Raw genomic sequence first — 21,411 nt, forward strand, 5'->3', positions numbered from 1 at the left:
CAAGACCACAAGTCCCGGCAGTCTTTGTGACCAAATCTTGGTCACTGGAGATCTAAACTTCTACTTTGAAGAGCAGCTCGATTCCACAACATCAAACCTCTAGACTACTTCATCAAAAAGTCAGTAGACCTGATCATATTGCCGACCAAACTTTCGATTTATTTTTCTCAAATATAAACCCACTCAACGGAATTCTAATGACTCTCTCTTTTTGCTACTTTTGATTGGTGCACTGTGGATTCATGTACAGTGATTGCTCTGAAATATAGGATATGGAAAACCTCACTACAATAATTTAGCAAGGGAACTGTGTATACCTAATTTGAGAAATGCTCTTAATACCAGTGGGGTGGTCACTCAATTTAATCTTGATATGGTGAAGACCATGGACATGGTTGTCCCTCTAAAATCTAGCAATCAAACCAAACATTTAGGGACATATTTAGATCTCGACGGATGGAATACTTTGTCACCAACGTGACAGATATCCCGTCTGTCACATTAATCCTTACCACCTATGTTGTTTTAACAAATGAAATGTTTATATTATTGAAATGTTTGTATTGATTATAATGAATTTTATTAAAGATTGTTACATATTTTAATTTCTTTGAACTCGTTCACTTGTTTACAGTCACCTTTGCTATTGTGTTCATAAAGGTGCTTGGGAATGATATTTTCCATTGTGATATCCCGTCCGCCATATTACCATCTTGGTTGGATATAATGGGATCATAATATGGCGAGCGTGATCTCCGTCACTTTGTGACAGAGTATTCCCCTCCGCCAAGATCTAAATTAGGTCATCTGTCTCAGTCAAGCTGTATACTCCTGAGCTGAAACTGTGTAAAAGAGAATGCAAATGTGTTCGGGGATACTGGTGACAGACTAAAGCCAAGCATGACAAATGCAAATGTTAAACAACTCTTAATGGCTATCACTAGTTGTTTTGTCAGGCTTGCCTCAATATCTTTCACATAGGATAGAAGAAAGCAGGAATTAATTTAGAGCATTCTTTATAATTGTGATAGAACTCACTAATCCTGGCCTTGGGTGCAGTCAATACTGGCTTTCCCTATTTTCTACAATGACCTGACATCATACTTTGTGGAACAAATAAACAAAACAGCCTCCCATGGTTCCAGCCCACCGGGGAAAGGACTGATGAAAAAAACAGGCAATCCGAGCTTGGTTGTTTTCTTTATCAAGGGGAGGTTTTGTCCTTTCTTGAGAGCATTCCAGATGGGTCTTTTGCCGAGGAATGCACTCATAAAATGGTGAGGCGGGGAGTGAGGGCAGCACACTGGAGAGCCTTAATGGTGAAATGTGGTAGAATGTCATCTTCACATTAGGTGGCTTTGAGATAATTCAAGATGCTGGATACATCAGTGTGACTAGGATGAATTCAGTATACTTGATTACGGGACAATCAGGGACAGATGGTGTTAGACCTGACATCCTAATTTTTTGCCTTCAGATCTCCTGTTTTTGCTGACTTCATTTTTTCTTGCCTTGGGACTCTGAACACTTTACCTTACCACTACTTACCAGTGCTACAGTGCTAGTGATCTCTGCTTAAAACATGATAACATTGGCTTATACCTAACTGCCTTTTTTAATTTACTTATACATCTTAAGTAATGTGACACTACCTGTGCACAGTGCCTGTAAATTAAATGCTACAAGTGGGTCTGAAAGCACTGATTGCTCCACTCACTTAAGTAGTCCTTTAAACACGCCTAAGGCCTGCCATTGCAGAGACTGAATATGCTATGTTCAACTGCTATTTGACCTGGTAAAGTAAACCTTATGACATGCCAAAACTTTCCTTTTTAATACATATAAGTCAATCCTTGGGTAGGCCCTGGACAGCCAAGAGGGCAGGGTGCAACGTATTTAAAAAGCAGGACATGCATTTGGATGTTTTACATGTCCTGGAATTTTCACTACTGCAAGGCCAACTTTCCCATAGGATAATATTGGAGTTACCTTATTACATTTTATAAGTGTAAATTCCAAATGGGAACAGGTAACCAGTTCATGATTGGCTTCTCTGGAATTGGACTTTGAAATCCTAATTTATGGTGAAATCGGGTTTAAAACCTCTAATTTGAAAAGAAGCTTCTCCCCACTTCAACGGCACAACTGTCTAGAATCCTGGAACTGGGACACCAACTCTTAAGTACATTTCTGGACCTGCTGTGCTGACCTGCTGCCCTCTTGCCTGGGGAAGAACTGGACCTGCAACTTCATCTTCAACCAAGGACCCCAGAGCGACTCCAAGGGCTAGTCTGCTGGCCTCATGATTTGAGCATCAGGGACATAATAGGCTCCCCAACATCCTACACTAGAGTCAGGTGCAGCGCGTTCCTGACCCTCAGGGGGTGCCTCTCAGGTTCTGGACTCACGGTGTGGCTCACAGGTGCTGAAATCAAGCTTTGGACCCTTTGTGACCACTGCAGGCTCATTCGCACTGAGACCTCGTCACTCACACCACAAATCAGCGTGACGCTCCGTCAGCCCAACTCTTTGCACTTCAGCATCCACTGTGAAAGGGGACCACTATCACAAAGCTCAAGCTATGCCTGCCCCAGACATCAAACAACTCCTTCGGCTTCCCTTTCTGATGCACTCCCTGTTCCTCACGGCCATCTGAAGCACGAACAAAACTCTTGTCACGAACTTGAGTAGGTAAAACCTCAGCGGACCTAACTTGGTGATTGTATCCAACCGCCGTTCTATCGCAGTTGGACTGAAAGTGTCTCGTTGACCCTGTCCAGTACGACCACATATCCTGAGTTGTCTCATTGTGCTTTTTTTAAGCTATAATCGCTAAATTCTTTTATAGTTATATCTCCGCTTCTACTGATTGGATTTTTGTCCTTTTGGTCTTGTTTATTTATTAAATTCTGCTCTATTTTTCTAACTATGTGTGGGATTATTTTTGTGAGGTATTTGCACTGTTTTACTGTTTAAAGTGTTGCACACATACTTTACACACTGCCTCGAAGGTAAGCCTGACTGCTTTGTGCCCAGCTCCATGGGGTTGAGCACGGGTTAATTTGTGGTTTGCTTGTGCCTTACCATGAAAGGATTATGGCTGATGCTTGACCAGGTCTTACACTCCAGTCAACCAACAACCTAATTTCTCACAGAAGATATAATGAAAATGTATTTTATTGATGCAGTATCTAGTTTTGTGGAACTCAGTGAAGAATGTCCTGAGATCATTTACATTTCACCACTCTCAATAAATCCTCTGTAGATGAAAGAGGGATCTTTGCAGTGATAGATTCAGCATACAGGCTTTCTTGATCAGATACAGTGGATGATCTTATTACCAAGTTTGAGACCAGTCTTGTAAAAGACATATTCACTGCAGCAATCATTCAATAGAACACAAGTATTTTCAATAAGAACACTACAAGGTCAGCCTTTGCTTCAGATTTGTGCCTTGATCATTGAGACCCTCGCGGGTGAGTAGTTGTGCTTTACCAAACCTGATTGATTAACTGATTGATTGTGTAAGGAACGGTGTGTAAAACCACAACAATGAACGTTTCTGGAAGGCTGTTACTAACACTAAACTGTTTGCAATGACCCTATAGCAGACATGAAAGTTTTCATGTTAGAATTCAGCAATTGCGTTTTCATACTTAAACTCTTATTTCTATTTCAAAAAACAGTGAATCATTTCGAGGCCAGCAAAGTGCAGCGGAAGATGTATCTTTATTTTTCAGTGGGATTGATGCACTGGAGAAATGTGCCCATGCATTTGGGTCATGTGTTCTCGTTTGTAATGATGAGTGGGATCAGGGCCTTTTTAAGTCTAGCAGTAAAAAACTTTAGCTCATGCAATATATAGAGGGGGATGAGGCATGCAGGTTTTGTTGCTGATATTGTGTACTCAGGCATTGGTTCTCTGTAAGTGATATCAATCACATTCATCAGGGGAAACATCCTTTACAACGAAACTTTTACAACGCAGTGCTATTACAACGCAGGTTTTACAACAAAAACTATTACAACGCATTGCGCTGGGGGGCGCTCTAGGATAGGGAATAGATTTAATTTACTATCCAACACCTTCCCTATTGTCCACAGGGACTGGAGTTGGAATAGTAAATTAAACTATTCACTATCCAGCACCCCAAAGCGCTATGCGTTGTAAAGATTTGCGTTGTAAAACTGGCGTTGTAACAGCATGCGTGGTAACGTCATACATCCATTCATCAGCCATTGGTTGCTTGTAAATGTAGTAGTATTTGTATAGCGCACCGAATCGACCCCCAAAGGGGTATCTCAGGCACTTGTATGCATACCGCTATGGAACCCTTCCTGGCTTTTTCCTGTGAAGTGCCCACTCCTGGGCACCCCCAAGGTGAAGCCAGGCATCCTATCGTTGTTAGGGCCGTTGTGGAGATTAAGCAAGCTATTGCCCAGAGTTGCAGAGTGGGTCCCATGATTAGAATAGGCACTGAGGCGAGAATTATCAAGTCTGTGGAAATTGAGCCCAAGACCCGCCGAGGCAGGAATTGAACCCTGGTCCCGGGCTAGACCTCTGCATCAGGGTCTGCCACTCTAACCATTGAGCCACACTTCTCCACTTGTAGCTGTCATTCCTGATATGTGGAGTTTTGAAAAGGTACAAGTGGCATGAGGCATGCTACCATTCCATTGTTGCATGGATAAGACGAGGCCACATATAGGGGTGTCTTTCGTTTTTTTGTTTTGTGCAACTGTTTTTTGGCGTGCTGAGTTTAGAAAACATTTTTACAAATCTTACATTGTTTTTCTATGAACAGAAAGCAAGACAGAAAGTTCAGTTTACATCCACTCTTCTCTTCTCTGAAACGAATGTAGAGGGCATTCAGCTGCTTTTAGAACTGTAAACGATGCACATGTTGGTTTTAACAATGTGTCATTATGTATGTGCATAAAGCTCAATTATCAAGAGCACACAAACATGGGATGAGAGCTTCAGAGGCGAATTGGGAGGGACAGAACACTGCCCACAGGGAACTGAGAATTGTTGAACGACTACCAGTCAAGGCCGGCATTAATCGTGGGTGAGGGTGGTCGCATGGGGAGGGGAGGTGATAATAGTAATCATACATTTTTAAAACGTACCTGTCCTCTGGCCGGCCAGGTCCTGTGTTTTTTTTACTCCTGCTCTCCTGCCTCCCAGGAACAGGAAGCAGGCAGCCTCCCTCCCCCTCCCAAAGCCAATAACAACGCTGCAATGGCAGCATTAAGATTGGTCAGGACGGCACCGAGCCAGGCACTTATGGGGCGGCCATTTTCTCCATGTAGGCTGCATTGCAGACTGCATGGAGAAAGGGCAGAGTGCGCATGACTGATTTGGGCAGCCCCAGAGGGCCGACCAAGCCAGTCATGCTCAGGCAGGAGTGGGCACACCACTCCTCCCCTGCCCAGACCTGCTTGTAAAGCTGCCCCGTCCACCCGCGCGCCCGCAACCAAACACTTCTGCATTCTCGCAGTGTGAGAAGCAGAAACATAAAATGGTAGTTTCACCATTCTATGTTTCTGCTTCTCGTACTGCGCGAAAACAGTATGGAGACGCTCCTCGGTCCTAGTGGAGGAGCGGCCCGTGACGAATACTCTATCTGTGCAGTAAGTCACATATTAGACGTGACTCTGACAAGCTAGCAGGGTTGGTATAGAGACATACACACCATCGACACACGCTTTACTAGGCCGTTAGGGCTGAGACATTCATTCACATGCAAGGACGAAGCAGCAGGACGGCAGCAGGGTTAGATACATGCTAAATGCATGATCTGATATTTCAGGTGGGATGCGGTCATGTCAGTCGCATATCAGTAGCTACTATGAAAAGCCATTATGATTATGTCATTGTCAGTCACATGTCGGGTGCGTCAGTGAAGGGCTGGGACAGAGTCAGTCAAATATCCTATTGCCTCCGAAAAGTCAGAAGGGCTTAGGAAGAGATAGTTCCTTCAGGGGCGGCTCTAGGTTCATGGCGGCCCTGGGCAAGGAGGGTAGGTAGGAGGCCCGGGAATAGGGGGTCGGGGCAGGGCAGAGCGCGGAGGCCAGTGAAGATTGGGGGGGTCAGGGTGTTTGGAAGTGGAACAGAGCCGGAGGCCGCCAAATCCCTGCCCGGGGCCGCCGCGCAAATATGTATCCATCCTCAGAGGATTATTATATTAAGGATATATATTGGCGTGGTGGCCCCAGGGGTTTGGTGGCCCTGTGCAGGTGCACAGCTTGCACATGCCTAAGGCCGCCCCTGGTTCCTTCCCAGACACGCCTCTTTTTAGAACGGACACCCTTGGGTGGTAGTCCCCCAAAGGTTTTGCCTTCACCCCTGCATCCTTGCCTTTAGTAAATCTAGACCTCAAAATACAGCACAGGAGAGCTACACTACATGACAGGGCTGGTTACCAATTATTTACAGTAAACAGTCATTACTAGAATGCAGAAACTGGATAAGCCTGTTACAGTTTGAAACAATGTTAGAATAAAGCAACCAAAGTGGAGTAACCCGCATAACACGTACCTCACCTCAGCATTCCTTGAAGCTGACATCACCACAACCATTCACTCGATATGCTCTCACAACATATGACCTCATGCACAACAAATACAGGCAAAAGAACCCCCATCTCTGGCGAGCTGGATCAAATGCACAGCACACCGGTCGGCGCAGAAACGGAGATGTAATTATGCCAAGGAAAGTATTAGACCACATTTGTACCTCCTTGAAGAAATATGAGGCATTGTTGTAGTGACAACAAAATGTCCCCAACCAGAGGTCAGACATCTTACTACAAGTGACAGCATCGAATATAGAAGAGCTAATTAAAAACAATCTTTGAGGCGTCTGTGTGACGTCTGAGCATATACAGTCTCACTGGTGATTACAAAGGTCCTATTCACGAACCTTTTTTGCACACCCAAGAGTTTACAAAAATGTCACGTGAGGGTGCAATTCACTGAACCCGGAACTGCAGGAATTTACAGACTCATATGGAATTTAGTGATTTTTTGCGGTTTTATAAACTGCAAAAAATGGTCCTAAGAGAGCCTTTCAAAAGGCATCTTTTACAAGAGCAGTGAAGTTACATGAATGCAGGTAGCAGGTATAACAACACCAATAACACGCCCATACCCATTAAGTAACCCCACTGAAGCCCCGAAATGCACTTCATCCTTCGAGGAAACGCCACCCTCAGCACCAGATCTGTCTGTGAAGCCAGTGTATCCTTCAACACATATCCGAAAAATCAGTAGATTGATCAGGGTTTCCAAATGAATGCAAACATACAGATAGGACTGCTGTGTCTTTCTATTTGAGTACACACACCACACTGCACTTTATTCACCACTTCTCACTTCCTGATTGTGTAACGTACATGCTTCTCAGTCTTTGTCACACACTTTTTATTTTTAGTTTGGCTCCTGGAGCCTTCGGCAATTCCTTTTTTTGTGTACACGTTATAAATAAATACAAAACAAATGAATAATCACCGCTGGTTAATATGACAAAAGTACAATAGATACACATCTACACTAATCTTAGGACGTGTCCTGCTGTAATGAAACAGATGTTGTCTCAGTTTGGATGTATCTTGCCCACCTATCCTCTGCTTAGATATTAGCGAAAAATAGGCTCAGATAGGGAGCAACACCTTGCAGAGACCACCAGGTTTCCAATAACACGAATATCATGCAAGTCACACTAATGATGGACCTTATGTAATCAGACAGCAGCCTTTTACATAGATATAATAATGACATAAACAGCAGGCAATGTAGGTAAGGGAATGCCATAAACTAAGTGATTAAGTGGTTCGGTAGCTCTATCAAAATATAACATAAAACTAGTAGTAGGGGTCCTTAAAGCACCAAGGAGTATCTCAATATAAGCTGGAAATAATTAGCAAAACTAGTCATACTGTCTTAAAAACTCAGTTAATATACTCTTTTAAATCCCAGATATAATTTTTTCAGTTTTAGGAAATAAACTAATGTTCCACCACATATCAGCAAGTAATTGAAAGTACAAATTTGTCCCTATATAATTATCATTCATTACATTACATTTTAATCCCCTCAAATATCCTGTTGTTCTTACACGCCAATTCACCAATATTCTCCATAGATAAAAAATAGTAAATTAAATAAATGACAAAAATAACTTTTATTATGCAACGCTTAATATAATATGGTTGCCATTTCTAAGCACTCTAAATGATAGGTGGTACTATTACCCACGTTAATGATATTACGTGAATTGAACTCGGAATGATAAAAGGCTCAGTTTGACCTATCAGGAATAAAACTTGTGACATACCTGTCAAACAAAGACTCAGCAGCAAGCAATTAACTCACTGAGCTGTCTTGTCAGTATTCTCGTTTACTCGTTTTGTACCTAAATACCAACTTTGTCAACTTCATTAAATACTTTTATGTACCGTAATTACAGGCTTTCTCTTTTTAGCAAATACTCATTTGGTCACCAAATACCACAAAAAAGAGAATAAGACTTCCGTTCTAAATAGAGTATACACCAGTTTCGTACAAATACCTGAGTTGTGGCCATTGAAGAGCGTATGAAAGAATATTTATATTTATAAGTCAGTTTTTGTTTGTTATGCGCCACTGCACTTTATATTTTAACTGCCCCTTGACCTGGACCACCCAGGAGTTATTTCCAAAACAAGTGCGGGAGGACATCCTTGTTTTTTAAAAACTTTTTTGCAGGAGTCGCTGATCCGATTCCAGACAAAAATGAAACAAAAATAATTCTTTTTCGCCCTGGCGGAGTCTCAGGGGACCCCAGGACCAGGGCTACAGGGTCAGGGTATTCCTACCATGCCCCCTTTTCTTTATTTTTCACTTTTCATTTGGGACTCAGCTGAAGCCGAGTCACAAAATGGCTGCCAACACTTCTTAGATGAAGTGTTGCCAGACAATCAGATCTCAGCACAAGATTGGGAGAGTTTGCAGAGCCTTCATCTCCCTAGATATACAAACGTGTATTTCTTTAATATCTCCCAAACTTCTGAATGGATTTACACCAAATAACAAAAAGCACTCTTTCTGAACCGAAAGCTAGCTTTCTGACAAATTTAGTATATTTCCATCCAGCAGTTCATGCTGTAGTTGTGTTCCATTCCCTATGGGAATTAACATGGGCAACACACTTTTTTGCCCCCCACCCCCTTTTTCTCAGTTCCCACTTGATGGATCATCCCAAACCTTTCCATGCACTACCCAACTTGACACTTTTTTGTAAAATTTTGTGACGATTCATCACACGGCGGCATGAGTGTCAGAGTGGGTCCATGAGTGGGTGTGTGAGTCTCTGAGTGGTTGCATGAATGTCTGAGTGAGTGTGTTGGTGAATCTGTGAGTAGATGTGAGAGTGTCTGAGTGGGTTTGCAAATGCCTCTCATGAGTGTGTGAGTCAGTGTGTGAGTAAGTGCATGAGGGTCTGAGTGGGTCTGTGAGTGTATGTTTGAGTCTCTGAGTGCAAGGGGCCAAGGGGAAGGGAGCCTTGTGGCCCCCTTCCCCAGGCTGATTTCGGCTCCCGGGACCCCATTCGCCGGGGCCCAGCCATTTATCCCCATGTGTCCTTGTCCAAGCCAGGCCACCCAGTCTGGAGGATGGGGACCACGGGAGGAGCCTCACCACCCCACCGCCTGTGAGAGCCGGCACTGCTATTGCACACAAGGAGCTGCTGAAAACGCAGCTCCCTGTGGGCAAGTGCAATCGTTTTATCTCTTTCCCTGCCCGCATGTCTATGGGCAGGAAAAGACACTTTGACAACTCATGCCCACTGCCAAGCAAAAGCAAACACCTATATCCTAGGGCTGCGCACTCCAGGACATAGCAGGAGTCGGCCCTGGGGGGTGGTGGTCACCAGGATCATATATGGCATTGAAGGGGTAGTGCTCAGCCCCCCACACCCAGTATTACTTATTATTTAGGCCCTAGGTAGATGGTGTTGTCCGGGGTCTGGGCAGTGCGTGCGTTGCCCCGTAAATTCATTTTATTGCTCCGGGGAGGCAGTGGTCCCCGGGGCTTCTTAGAAGCCCAGGGGAGTCTGTGTAGCTCCCCTCTATGATTTAAAACAAAGCCGCGGGAGGCAGTGTTTCTTAGGACTCAATAAGCCTTAGGAGGGTGGCCCAGTGCAACGCCTTCTTTTTTTTTAAATGCCTCAAGGGACCTGGCCCACCTGGGTGCTGCATTCAAGCCCATGGTTTTTTTTTCTTTTCATTTTTGCTGCAAATTTGCGGTTACGTCTTGTATCCACATCAATTAAAAAAAATATATATTTTTTTGCCCTGATGAAAGCCACTGCTTTTTTTTCGGGAATATTCGTCAAACGGCACCAAAGATATAGGCTAGTCGAAAAAACACTTTTCCTATGTAAATATGGTCCTAGCTATAAATACCTACTGGCAACCACCAGTAGGTAGGTAGGTATATATATATATATATATATATATATATATATATATATATATATATATATATATACAACACGTGACTCCTCTGGATCTCTCGGTGTTTCAGCAACCACGCAGCACACCAGCAAACAGGAAGGAGACGGACCACTTCACATCAGCAGAGTTGTTTTTTTATTGAACAACAGAAAGCAGCTACGCGTTTCTGGCAAGATATGCCCTTGTTCACGCTGCAACAAGTACATCCAACTCAATGCTTTTATAATTGCTGATTACTCATAGTGACCACCCCCTCACAGTGACATGGTGAGTCATGTGACTTAATAGAAATAAATAACATACTTCCACAGTTAGATGTCTGTATATCCAATGGTAATTCCCAAAGGGACGGAAAAACATCACCTTATTCCCTTTAGTAGGTTCAGTAATCTGAAGGCAAGCAGCATGAGGCAAAAAACCGGATGGTAAAGAGCCCCGTTGTGTGCGCTCTCGCTGCAACAGGGCACTTCGAGAGGACATTTCATACACGGCCGTCCTGGTCGTGGGGAGCTGCACCACTCCTGCTAAGTTGGAAGGCGTGGCAGTGGAACGTTTCCACTGTCTTTCGGCACGGAGCTCTTACGCTAACAAAAGTCTGCCTTTGGTATGCCCACCTTACTTAAAGGAGAAAAACATGCTTATAACCAAAGACAAATGGATTACTGAACCTACTAAAGGGAATAACAAAACTTTACTCACCTGCTGGAACTCATTTTCCCAGAATGCCTTGTGATGAATGAACTAACCAAATGTTCATTGGGAAATAAGAAATAAAAGAAAGAATGCAAAAGAGGTGAGCTTTCAGTGTGCGTTTGTCCCAGCCCAGGAAGACGATCCGGAGAACCTCGAAACGCGTCGGCTTGCTGTTTAATTGAGGGCAGTCTGAAGGCAAGCAGCATGAGGCAAAAAAACGGATGGTAAAGAGCCCCGTTGTGTGCGCTCTCGCTGCAACAGGGCACTTCGAGAGGACATATATATATATATATATATATATATATATATTTATCAATATCGACATAGTGACTGCACCAGACGAGCCCTAGATTGCTTAATTAGTTCAATGAAGATGAATTTCAAGCAGCCACAATTTAGGTATTTACATTTTAGATAAAGCACCAGAATTGTATTCATCGGTTCAACTGGAAAACAAAGTGTGACATGCCCAAAAGTAGAAAACAAGCTTTAGTTTCTGAGTCTGAAATATGAATCAACACAGGTCCCTGGATGTATTGTAGACAATGAGTCAAACGACTTGCCAGAAGTATATTTGCATAATCAGTATTGAGCTCCCTATTATCCTAGAATGTTGAGTTTGCCAGGTACGTAAGGCAGCCCCCTACATAAGTGAATGTTCTTGCAAATCATTTATAGTACTGCACCCCAAATCTGAGGCATGAATCTAAAACTTGCACCCAAGATCTCACCCATATTATCAGCCTTTTTTGCAAGAGGAAGACAATGCTCCACCAAGCTGGCCTGATATCAGCAAGCTCAAGGTCACTTAGGGAAATGGTTTCAGTTCAATAACATAACCCTTGTTTTGCATCCAATTAATTCAAGACAACTTGCTCCCCTTTGAGTCATGTGCCAGATGCAAGCTCTTCAACACCATCAAAAACATCACCTGTGATCCAATGACACAAAAAATAAATGCGCCTATGGTCACTGTAGGGTCTTTGGTACCTGAGCAAATTGATAGCCTCAAAATGTTATTAAACATGAAATCCTGAAATTCACAGCAGTCAATCAATCAACCAAACAGTATTTGCACAGCACTACTGTTCACCCGGGGTATCCAGGCACTAGGTTGTACGGCTCAGTCGAAAAGCCAGGTCGTGCATCTCCTCATAAAGTCTTCCAGTGACTGTGATGCTTGAAATAGGAGGCGGAGGAGGTTCCTGGACTTGGCGGCGAGGTAGGAGAAGGAATGGCCTCCTTTGTGGCTTGGGCAGATGTGCACTGTCTGCGCGAGGGAGGCAGAGGGTAAGTCTCTGGATTGTTGGTGTACGTTCAGGCAGTGGTTCATGTATGATGGTCCTTGGTCGTGGAGGGCTTTGTAGGTGTGCATAAATATCTTGAATTGGCATCTTTTCTGGACTGGGTGCTAGTTGAGGTTCTTGAGGTATGTGGTGATATGGGTCCTTTTGGGAAGATTGTTGACGAGTCTGGCTGCTGAGTTCTGTATTGTCTGGCGTCTTCTCATGAATTCAGTGTTGGCGCTTGCATACAGCGGATTGCTGTAGTCCGGCCGGGTGATGGTTTTTGTTGTGTCGATGGGGAGCCAATTGAATATTCTTTGGAGCATGAGGAGAGTGTGGAAGCAGGTGGAGACTGTGTTGATCTGTCGTTTCATGATGAGTCTGCTGTCCAGGATGATACCAAGGTTGCAGGCGTGATCTGTCAGTGTGGGAGTGAGTCTGAATTGGGCGGGCCGCCAGGTCTTATTCCAAGGGGAGGAGTTGTTGCCGAAGATCATCACTATGGTCTACCCTGTGTTGAGCTTCAGACAGTTGGTCTTCATCCAGTTGGCAACATTCTTTATTCAATTGTGGAAATTGGTCTTCGTGGTGGTGGGGTCTGCTAAGAGTGAGAGGATGAGCTGGGTGTCGTCGGCGTAGGATATGATGTTGAGATTGTGGGTTCTGACGATGTTGACTAAAGGTGTCATGTAGGTGTAGAATAGGGTGGGGCTGAGGGATGCGGTAGATGGTGCTCTTGGATTCTGAGGTGAAGGAAGGTAGGCGGAATATCAGAGTTCGTTCTGTAAGGAATGATGTGATCCATCTGAGTGTGTGTCACTGGATCCCAATGTGGTGCAGTCTCTTGAGGAGTGTGTGGTGGAATATATGGTGTTGAATGCGGCAGAGAGGTCGATAAGGACTGCAAATGATTGTGCTGATTTTAGATGATATCCTCATGCCAGAAGCCTTTCCACAATCCAGCAGTAACAAAGAATTTTATCATACCCCTGCCCCAGCGTATCATCCAAGAATGAATTGAAGATCATATAGCACTTTTGTTTTTAAAATAACCTTTACTGAACTATGAAATATTTTAAAACAATACAGTATATTCACAATAGGAAAACAGACTGTGGCCAAGCATAGCATTCTACCCCACTATGTCTATTCAGATAAAAAATCGAGCATATATTTTTGACAAACTCTTGAAAATGAATTAGAAACGTGAGTAATAGTTGAAAAACATCGTATAATCTGGCAAAAAATGTCAGTGCTATATTTGTTTTCCTTCAGGTTGCCCTTACCTGGGTGTATTTTTAAGGGAGTCTTTACTTTGTTGATAGTCATCGGAGTTTGTTTTTTCCCTCTGACATGCTTTTTGAACTCTTGAATGCCCACCACTTCAGTAAAGTACTACTTTGGTGTGAGTCGTAACCTGCAGTGGTGCAAAAGGCTTCGTAACATGCTCTTCATTTCTGAATCATTAAAAATGGTTGACTGTTCTCTCTTCCCTCTGACTCTTTCTTAACTCTCTTATTCAATGACCTCTTATTTCATTCAGGAGATGTTTGTTTTGGATCAAAAACCTGCAATTGGTATGGAAACTCCGAGGTTTTTATACATTGTGTCTTTTCAGTCTGAAACCTCAAAGTCATCAGTAATGGTCACTGGGAATGTGCCAGTTGACAAGATAAACAGATTTTGACATGGGGAAGTGGCCTTCACTTTGGGATGAAACCTGACATTTTCCTCATGAATAAAAATTGCTCCTAGGTATTGAACTGCTTTGCTTCTAACTTGAGACAACACTGCAACCCTATGCAGTCAGCAAATGAAAAAAAGCACATTGTTGAAAAACACACTGTCAAACAGGAACAGTAACAAGGCACTCTCCGGAATAGTGGCTCTTGTGAATAGTCTCCATACTAAAATACAAACCATTTTCATAGTTAAGTCAGTGAAATATGTATTGAATATTGTACTCCCCATATCACAGCTGTCCAATAGGAATTCTCTTGACTGCTGTTGAGTCATATTACTTTATGGTACATTTTCCTAGGAAGCTAGAGGAATTAGGGGCCAGTAAAACATACCTTTCGTGTGAATCCCCCATTGGATGTGTTGCAGATGCTGAGCTCTTCAGATGTCTTTCTCCTACAGTAGACCAGCCCGAGAAATAAATGTGGAGATGGAATACATGATTACATGAAATGATGGAAGACATTGAAATGTTGGTTAATGAACACATTAAAAAAGCACATAGTCAAATGACCGAGATAAGCGCATGAAATAAAGATGATCCTATAATGATAACATGAATCACATAACCACACGCAACAAATGAACCAGCATAATGTTATCCATGGGTTTCTCTTTCACACTTTAGAAGACTGTATTGGTATTGAAGGCAAGGAACAGGAATGGTTTAAATCCTATCTAGCTAATTGCTATGCAAGTGATCGATAATTGACAATTCTTTCTCAACCCTGTTCTTCTGCTGCAAGAAGTTCCTCAAGGATATGTCCACACTCTTCAATCATTAGATTTAACAACTCGGTGTCTTCCCGAAAGAGTCTTTCTTATCTTATCAATATTATGTGGATGACACCTACCTTTACCTGAAGAATTCCTTTCCTGGTTATATCTCTTTATCAGCTTTATCTCAGAACAACATTAAATTCCGGATGGTTGCTCACCCCCCTCCTCACCCTCAAATTCAGCCCCAACTTCATGGAGGTCATACTTATTTCGCCACAATATTCCTCCCCCTCAGGTCAAAACTGGTTAGACTCTCATGATTTCTTAGATTGTTCTCCCACCATCATCAAAAGCTCTAAATCGTTAAAATATAAATTCAAAATCGACTTTACCGTGACAAACAAATTAACAACAGTAGTAAAAAGCAGTCCAATTACTGGGACACTTGAGATCGCACTACAGAAATCCCATCTTCGTTGGCATTCCATAAATTCACCGTTTGTCTTTTATAGCTATACTGCAAGCATGACATAATCTTACCTTGGAGCTTGGAAATTTCGAACATTCTATAGAGTACTCCTTGAACTGGCTCTCAACTGAGGGAAGACTTGTTTTTAAACATGCATGCATAGTACACAAACTCCACACTCTGATTACTCTTGTTATCTAGCCAAGAAGCTGGGGGTGGAGCTTGTCACAATGATGTATGGAGAGAGTAAATGTCTGGGCCCTATAATTACCCTAAGTGGGAAGGGTATTCCCAAATATGGTTCCCGTGCTTGCTATGCCACTGGATTCAAGCTAGCCTGGCTAATGAGGGGTGATACCATGTGGCACCATGAGATGCCTACCACATGTATGTTTACTCACATCCATTTTTTAATGGGAGTTAGTGCTGCGGACGTTTTCAACCCTCCACACAAGATCCCATTAAATAATGGAAGTTTACGACCGGACTATGTGTTCCTAATTGGGATTGCCGAACGGCCGACCCATGGTTGGGTGGTTCCTTTCCCGCAATGGTGTTGTCCGCACAATATGGTAATCAGGGCCTAAGATGGGGCTCATGTGTATATGCTAAAAAGGCTTCCATTGCCGGTATAAAATGTTTTCGATGTTATTGCACTATTGAAACCAATGTATGTTAACCTTTGATGGCACCATCCCCTAACCTGTGACGAAGGCGAGTGTTTCGACAAAATACACCTATTTTTGTGCTGCCAATAAACTACACCAGCATTGCAGTGCAAAGGGGCCGGAGGAACTTCGGAGAAAAGAGGCTGAAGTATATATATTTCAATCTCTTTTTCCAGAAGTTCTTCCAGTTTCTTGTCATTGCAGTACGTATATGTTTGACATATATATCAACTTCTAAAGATTTACATATTTGTGCCCTTTTAATTGTGTATGGATGAATTTGTCTTCATGGTACTAGTAGTTAATTTCTGACTTTTTAAATTGTCATTAGATTGCTCTGGATTAACGGTATTGACACCCTTAAGAAAATTAAAGATGTTTAGTACTTTTTTCTATGTATTGAAGTAGGAAAAGCTTGGAAATAGCTTTTTTGTGTGTAAATTGAGGTAAACCATTTCTCTGAGCCACGTTAAATGTAAGTACTTTACTGGAATTGAAGCTAAAAAAACTTGAGAGTAATGAGAAAAAATAAGAAAAGTAAATCTCACTGAACCATTACAGCTATGAATTTGGAAAAAATAATTGTTGAAAGAAAAAAAGAAAAAAAGAGGAAAAGAGGAACATGTGGTATCAAATGGCAAATTGAATTTTGATTGGCATTTAATTAATTGTAGTCAAGTAATCATTTCTTATATATTATTTGGAGGAAAGAAATGAATTTTGTACTTTACATATATGAAACCTCTGAAAAAATGGTGTATGATAATTGACAAATGTTTGTAAAGATACATGTGGTTTATATATAATATATATATATATATATATATATATATATATATATATATATATATATAACAAACTAAAAATAACTATTTCGTTTTTTGTTTAAAGAGTGGGCTACACAACATAACTCTGGAATCTGGTATATGATCAGAGATCTGCAGGAGTAGAGTTCATAGTCTAAAAACATGTAAACAAATGAAGACATTCAAGATGCCGTTCTCTCTGTTAGTTAATACTTTCTAAAGCTCTGGCTGTTCTTTTCAGTTGTACACACAAAACTACAGCCTGCTTCATCTGGTGTATTAAGTGTTCTTTTCAGTTCACATCTAGCACTTTGCATCTCCTATACACTATGACCCAACCTGCTTTATTTTAGAGGATAACAGAGTCAAGGGGCAGGTGTAGGAGTAGGATAGTTTTACTTGATGCGATTGTTTGTTAAAATTAGATTTGAAGCATATCAGGACTGTGCCAAGGATGCACTTTCATTTTTTCAAGGCATTAAACAGGAAGGCATGGTTGACAGTGCCAAACACAAAGTCATGGAGAACAAGAAGGCATGATTTTTTGCTATAGAAAATTTGGACCACACCATCCACTAATTGTAGCATCACCACCTACATTTTGCAACCAAATCTGAAATCAAACTGGAACTCATGAAGCAGGCTATAGCTTTTAACTGCTTTACAACCAGGCATTCCTGACATTTTGCACCTTCTGGTTGCAGGAATATATAGTGATTGTTGCAGTGGCAGCTGGTGAAAATTTAAAGTGGTGAGGCATAAAATAAGTTAACAATGTTCGGCACAAGGGTAACAAACAGGGAGTTCAGAGGGCACAGTGCTTCTCCTCAATGTACCCTTAGAACATTTTTAAAAATTGTTGGAAATTGGTGCACCATGCAGTACCATTTTTTTAATAAATTGACCTCTTACTGTTCGGCGTCTTTCCTAAATATGATGAAAGGCCCCATGACACTTTTCATCCCCGCAACAATCGGAGGTATGCCCGTTGTGCCTAAGCATGACTTGCATTCAGTACCGCTCTGCGGTGCACTGTTACTATTGCGCAGTTTTAGTGATACTCATTTTCCCAACCTCAGAAGGATAGAAGGCTGACTCGGCATGAATTTATGAGGAACTGGTACCAGCAGATGTTTGCGCCCAGCACTAACTCCATGAGCCCCTTCACCAGCATTACAGTATGCGTTAGCCTATTTTTCCATGCCTTTACATTTCTTTGGGAACAAATATCACCCCTGAACCCCATCACAGAGCGCCTTCTTTCAACTGCACTTCGTCATTCAAATCCCACTAGCTGACAGACATAGTTTCACATCTGAATCACCTTAGTACCGTAGCCAGAAAGAATTTTGCGGTCCGGCCAGGCAGTGACTGTGTCCACATGCAGCATGTTCCCAAAGAAGGGCAGCGAGGTGAGTCTGATTGGGTAATGGTTCCAACCCATCCAGCGCTTCCTGATATCAGAAAGTAGCGCAAGTATGGTAAACAAAAATGCCAGTCTTGCCATGAAAGTGCCTGAAGACAGGAGGGATTAGGGTGCCAAGATTAGTCCAATGAAATATTTGTGTAGAGAATGTGCATAACAGCCAGAGCTGCTGACTTTGGATTTAGGGAACCAGGGGGCATATTACCAAGGGCCATTATCGCCACTTTAGCGGGACTTTTTCCCGCTAAAGCGGCGATACTTTTATCGCCCTATTACCAAGCTGTCGCTAACACCAGTTAGCGACAGCTAGGAGGCGATAGCGATCATCTTGGGGCCCACTTTGCATGCCAGCGATAATTATCGCTAATGACATGCAAAGTGGGCGTGCCAAGATGTTAGCGACTGGAAACAGTCGCTAATATCGCTATCTCCTATTACCAACAATGGCTTAGTTTTGGAAATATTCGCGCTAAGCGCGAATATCCCCAAAAGCTAAGGCCTGCCCTGACCAGTTCTTACCCATGTTATCCAATGAGAGGTGGATAACATGGCTAAGAGCATTGTCACAGTAATGCCTGAATATCGCTGTATTGACAGCGATATTCACGCATTTCGCCCGTTTTTTATTGCTTCTGAGATAAACCTTGATAATAGCAAGGTATCTCAGCGATAAAATCAGGCGAGGGGCGGCGTTAGGAATATTCCCGCTAAGCCAACATAGCGATAATTATCGTTAGTTGTTGGTAATATCCTCCCAGGTTCGAGTATCAGTGTTGACTCAACATCCTGTGAATCTGGGCAAATCGCCTAATCTCACTGTGCTTTTAAAAAGTGATTGTGTACACGTCTGATGTAACTCAAATTCATGTAAAGCGCTCCAATACCTTTGGGTCGAGCTCGCGATATATAAAACTGCAAAAAAAAAAAAAAAAAGATTTCTGACTCGTTACCAAATGTTCATTGTTTTTTCTCTCTGGCCCTCTTGTTTAGAGGGTTGCCTACTTACAGAAGAGAAAGGTATGCTGCCACTAAAAGATCACAGTGATGTCCAAAAACGAAAACCATTCCTTGCAAAAGATCAGAAGGGCAAAGGCCACTCAAAAAAATGTTAAGTTATTGTATAAGAAAAGAAACAGAAGCAAAGCAGCCCTTACACTGCACTGTACAAAAAGGGCTTAACCTAAAGTCCACGAAGAGAGGTGAACCCCATCACAATGTGTGCTTTCCACAAATAACATCTCCCGGAATTAACGCTTAGAGCTCAAACGTGCTGAATGGGTGACGTCAGGCCACGTGCACACTTCCGCTTGTACGCAGACAGCCTACTGCTTCTTTGTAACCACATCCTTTCCCAATTCTTCATAAGGTGGGTTTGGGTCCATGATGCTTCCTGACCCCACCCCTCCCTATTACGACTTGGAAAAGGGTCTCAGTGATGAGACAGTGATAATTGGCATGCAAGTCTGGGCAGCACAGGGCTTATGCTCATGCCACCGGGGCTGCTTCAAAAAGTGATGCTATCGCGCTTCATCTGGGAGTGGACACCGAAGACCCCACATAAGGGAAGTCCCGGGCAGGAGTGAATTAAGCCCTGAGGCCTCCACAATGTCTGGCACATGAGCATTAGTGCCTGTGCCAGAGAAAAGAGCCCTCCTGGCTGACCCTTGCATATTGCACTCATGAAATGTTGCTCAATTGATAATAACCAATGCTGTATTATTCGTTGTTTCCACACTTCATCAATAAAAGCAATACCCCACTTGTGTGGCTGGGCGTAGCGCCAGTCCCTGAAAAAGCCCCAAAATGGGATGTGGAGACATCAAATTACCGTTTTGAGGATGGTGATAGCTGCAGAATTTGGGCCTGGGGTCGCCCATCACCCAGGAAAACCCACCAAACTCACGCACTTCTGCACACTAGACTCCCATGGGAGTCCAAGGTAGAGAGACTTGTGTGCACCCTACCATTTTCTAAAATGCCCTGCAAACCCCAAACGTTGGCTAAATTTGCAACTTTTCTTAAATTTCTGTTAGGAAAATTTCCGAAAGCAGTGTGGGCCCACAACATTCCTAACACCTGAGACAAGAATAGATTTATTTGTGCAATTGTATATAGCGCGAACTTTACCCGAAGGTGTCAGAGCGCTTTACATAGGATCCAGTAGCAAACATAAGGACTGAAAGTTACATGCGGAGAAAAAATTGCAAATTCTCACTTATAGCACTAAACCAGGCAATCTGCCTTCTTGGGGGCATAACGACTGCTGGGCCTGTTATGGGGCAGGGGTCTCAGCCCCTCGACCTCCACAGGAAGGAAGATCGGCGTAGAATCCAGAAAGATTCTTTGGCCCCTTCTGAAGAGGGGACAATCCGCAAAACTCAAGGAGGGATTCACCAGGGAGAGAGAGAGCTGGAAAGGGGACATTGAACTTTTCCAATGCTACTTCTCCCACAGATATAGATGCGCGATAGGCAGATTGAAAACAGACCAAACCTAATGGCTGCACATCTTTTCAAACAAAAAAAGAAACTCAAGACATGAGGGAATCTCTTCCCGTGCATCCAGACTTTCCTTTTTTTAAAGAAATTTTTCTGGTGCTTGTAGCAGGCGCATTTTCATCTTTAGTGACTTGGATGAACCATTGATGTCCTCTGCATTGCGGAGGTAATGCAGTGGAGGTTAATGAGGTTAATGAGGCAGCCCCTGCAGTAATGCAGTTAAAGAAATGGCTGCTTTTAGCTGGAAATGTAGAAGGGCCAGTTGTTGTCTCTAGAAAACACAAAAACATAGCAAAAACTATTTTAACAATAAAACACAATAAATACATAACAGGACACAACATACACACCAACACACCAAAACAAAACCAAACACAACACAACAACTCCATAACAAAAAAACCCCACAATGCAGTTATGCAAGATAAAATCACATTAAAAAAACAATTCTACACCAAAACAAAAATCAACACAATAAAACGAATCGACACACCACCACAACAAAACAGTAAAACAGCCTAGAAACACAGGAATATACACAACATGGAGGCACAAAAAATACTGAACAGAATGTGCAAAATACAGTAACACATTCGAACAACAGACGGT

The 21,411-nt window shown here is 42.6% G+C and overlaps 1 protein-coding gene across 6 annotated transcripts in view; it reads right to left on the reverse strand.

Moving 5' to 3' along the window:
* Nucleotides 1–21,411, reverse strand: part of PGCKA1 (PDCD10 and GCKIII kinases associated 1) — a 282,865-nt gene that overhangs the window by 36,729 nt on the left and 224,725 nt on the right. For all 6 annotated transcript variants that reach the window (XM_086963999.1, XM_086963997.1, XM_086963998.1 and 3 more), the window contains one exon: nucleotides 14,551–14,611. In XM_086963999.1, coding sequence (XP_086820125.1) covers nucleotides 14,551–14,570 — 20 coding nt within the window. In that variant the 5' untranslated portion in view covers nucleotides 14,571–14,611. The remainder of the gene's footprint in view (nucleotides 1–14,550; nucleotides 14,612–21,411) is intronic.

This window comes from Lissotriton vulgaris, chromosome 3_2, assembly GCF_964263255.1.
Source record: "Lissotriton vulgaris chromosome 3_2, aLisVul1.2, whole genome shotgun sequence".
Taxonomy (NCBI): Eukaryota; Metazoa; Chordata; class Amphibia; order Caudata; family Salamandridae; genus Lissotriton; species Lissotriton vulgaris.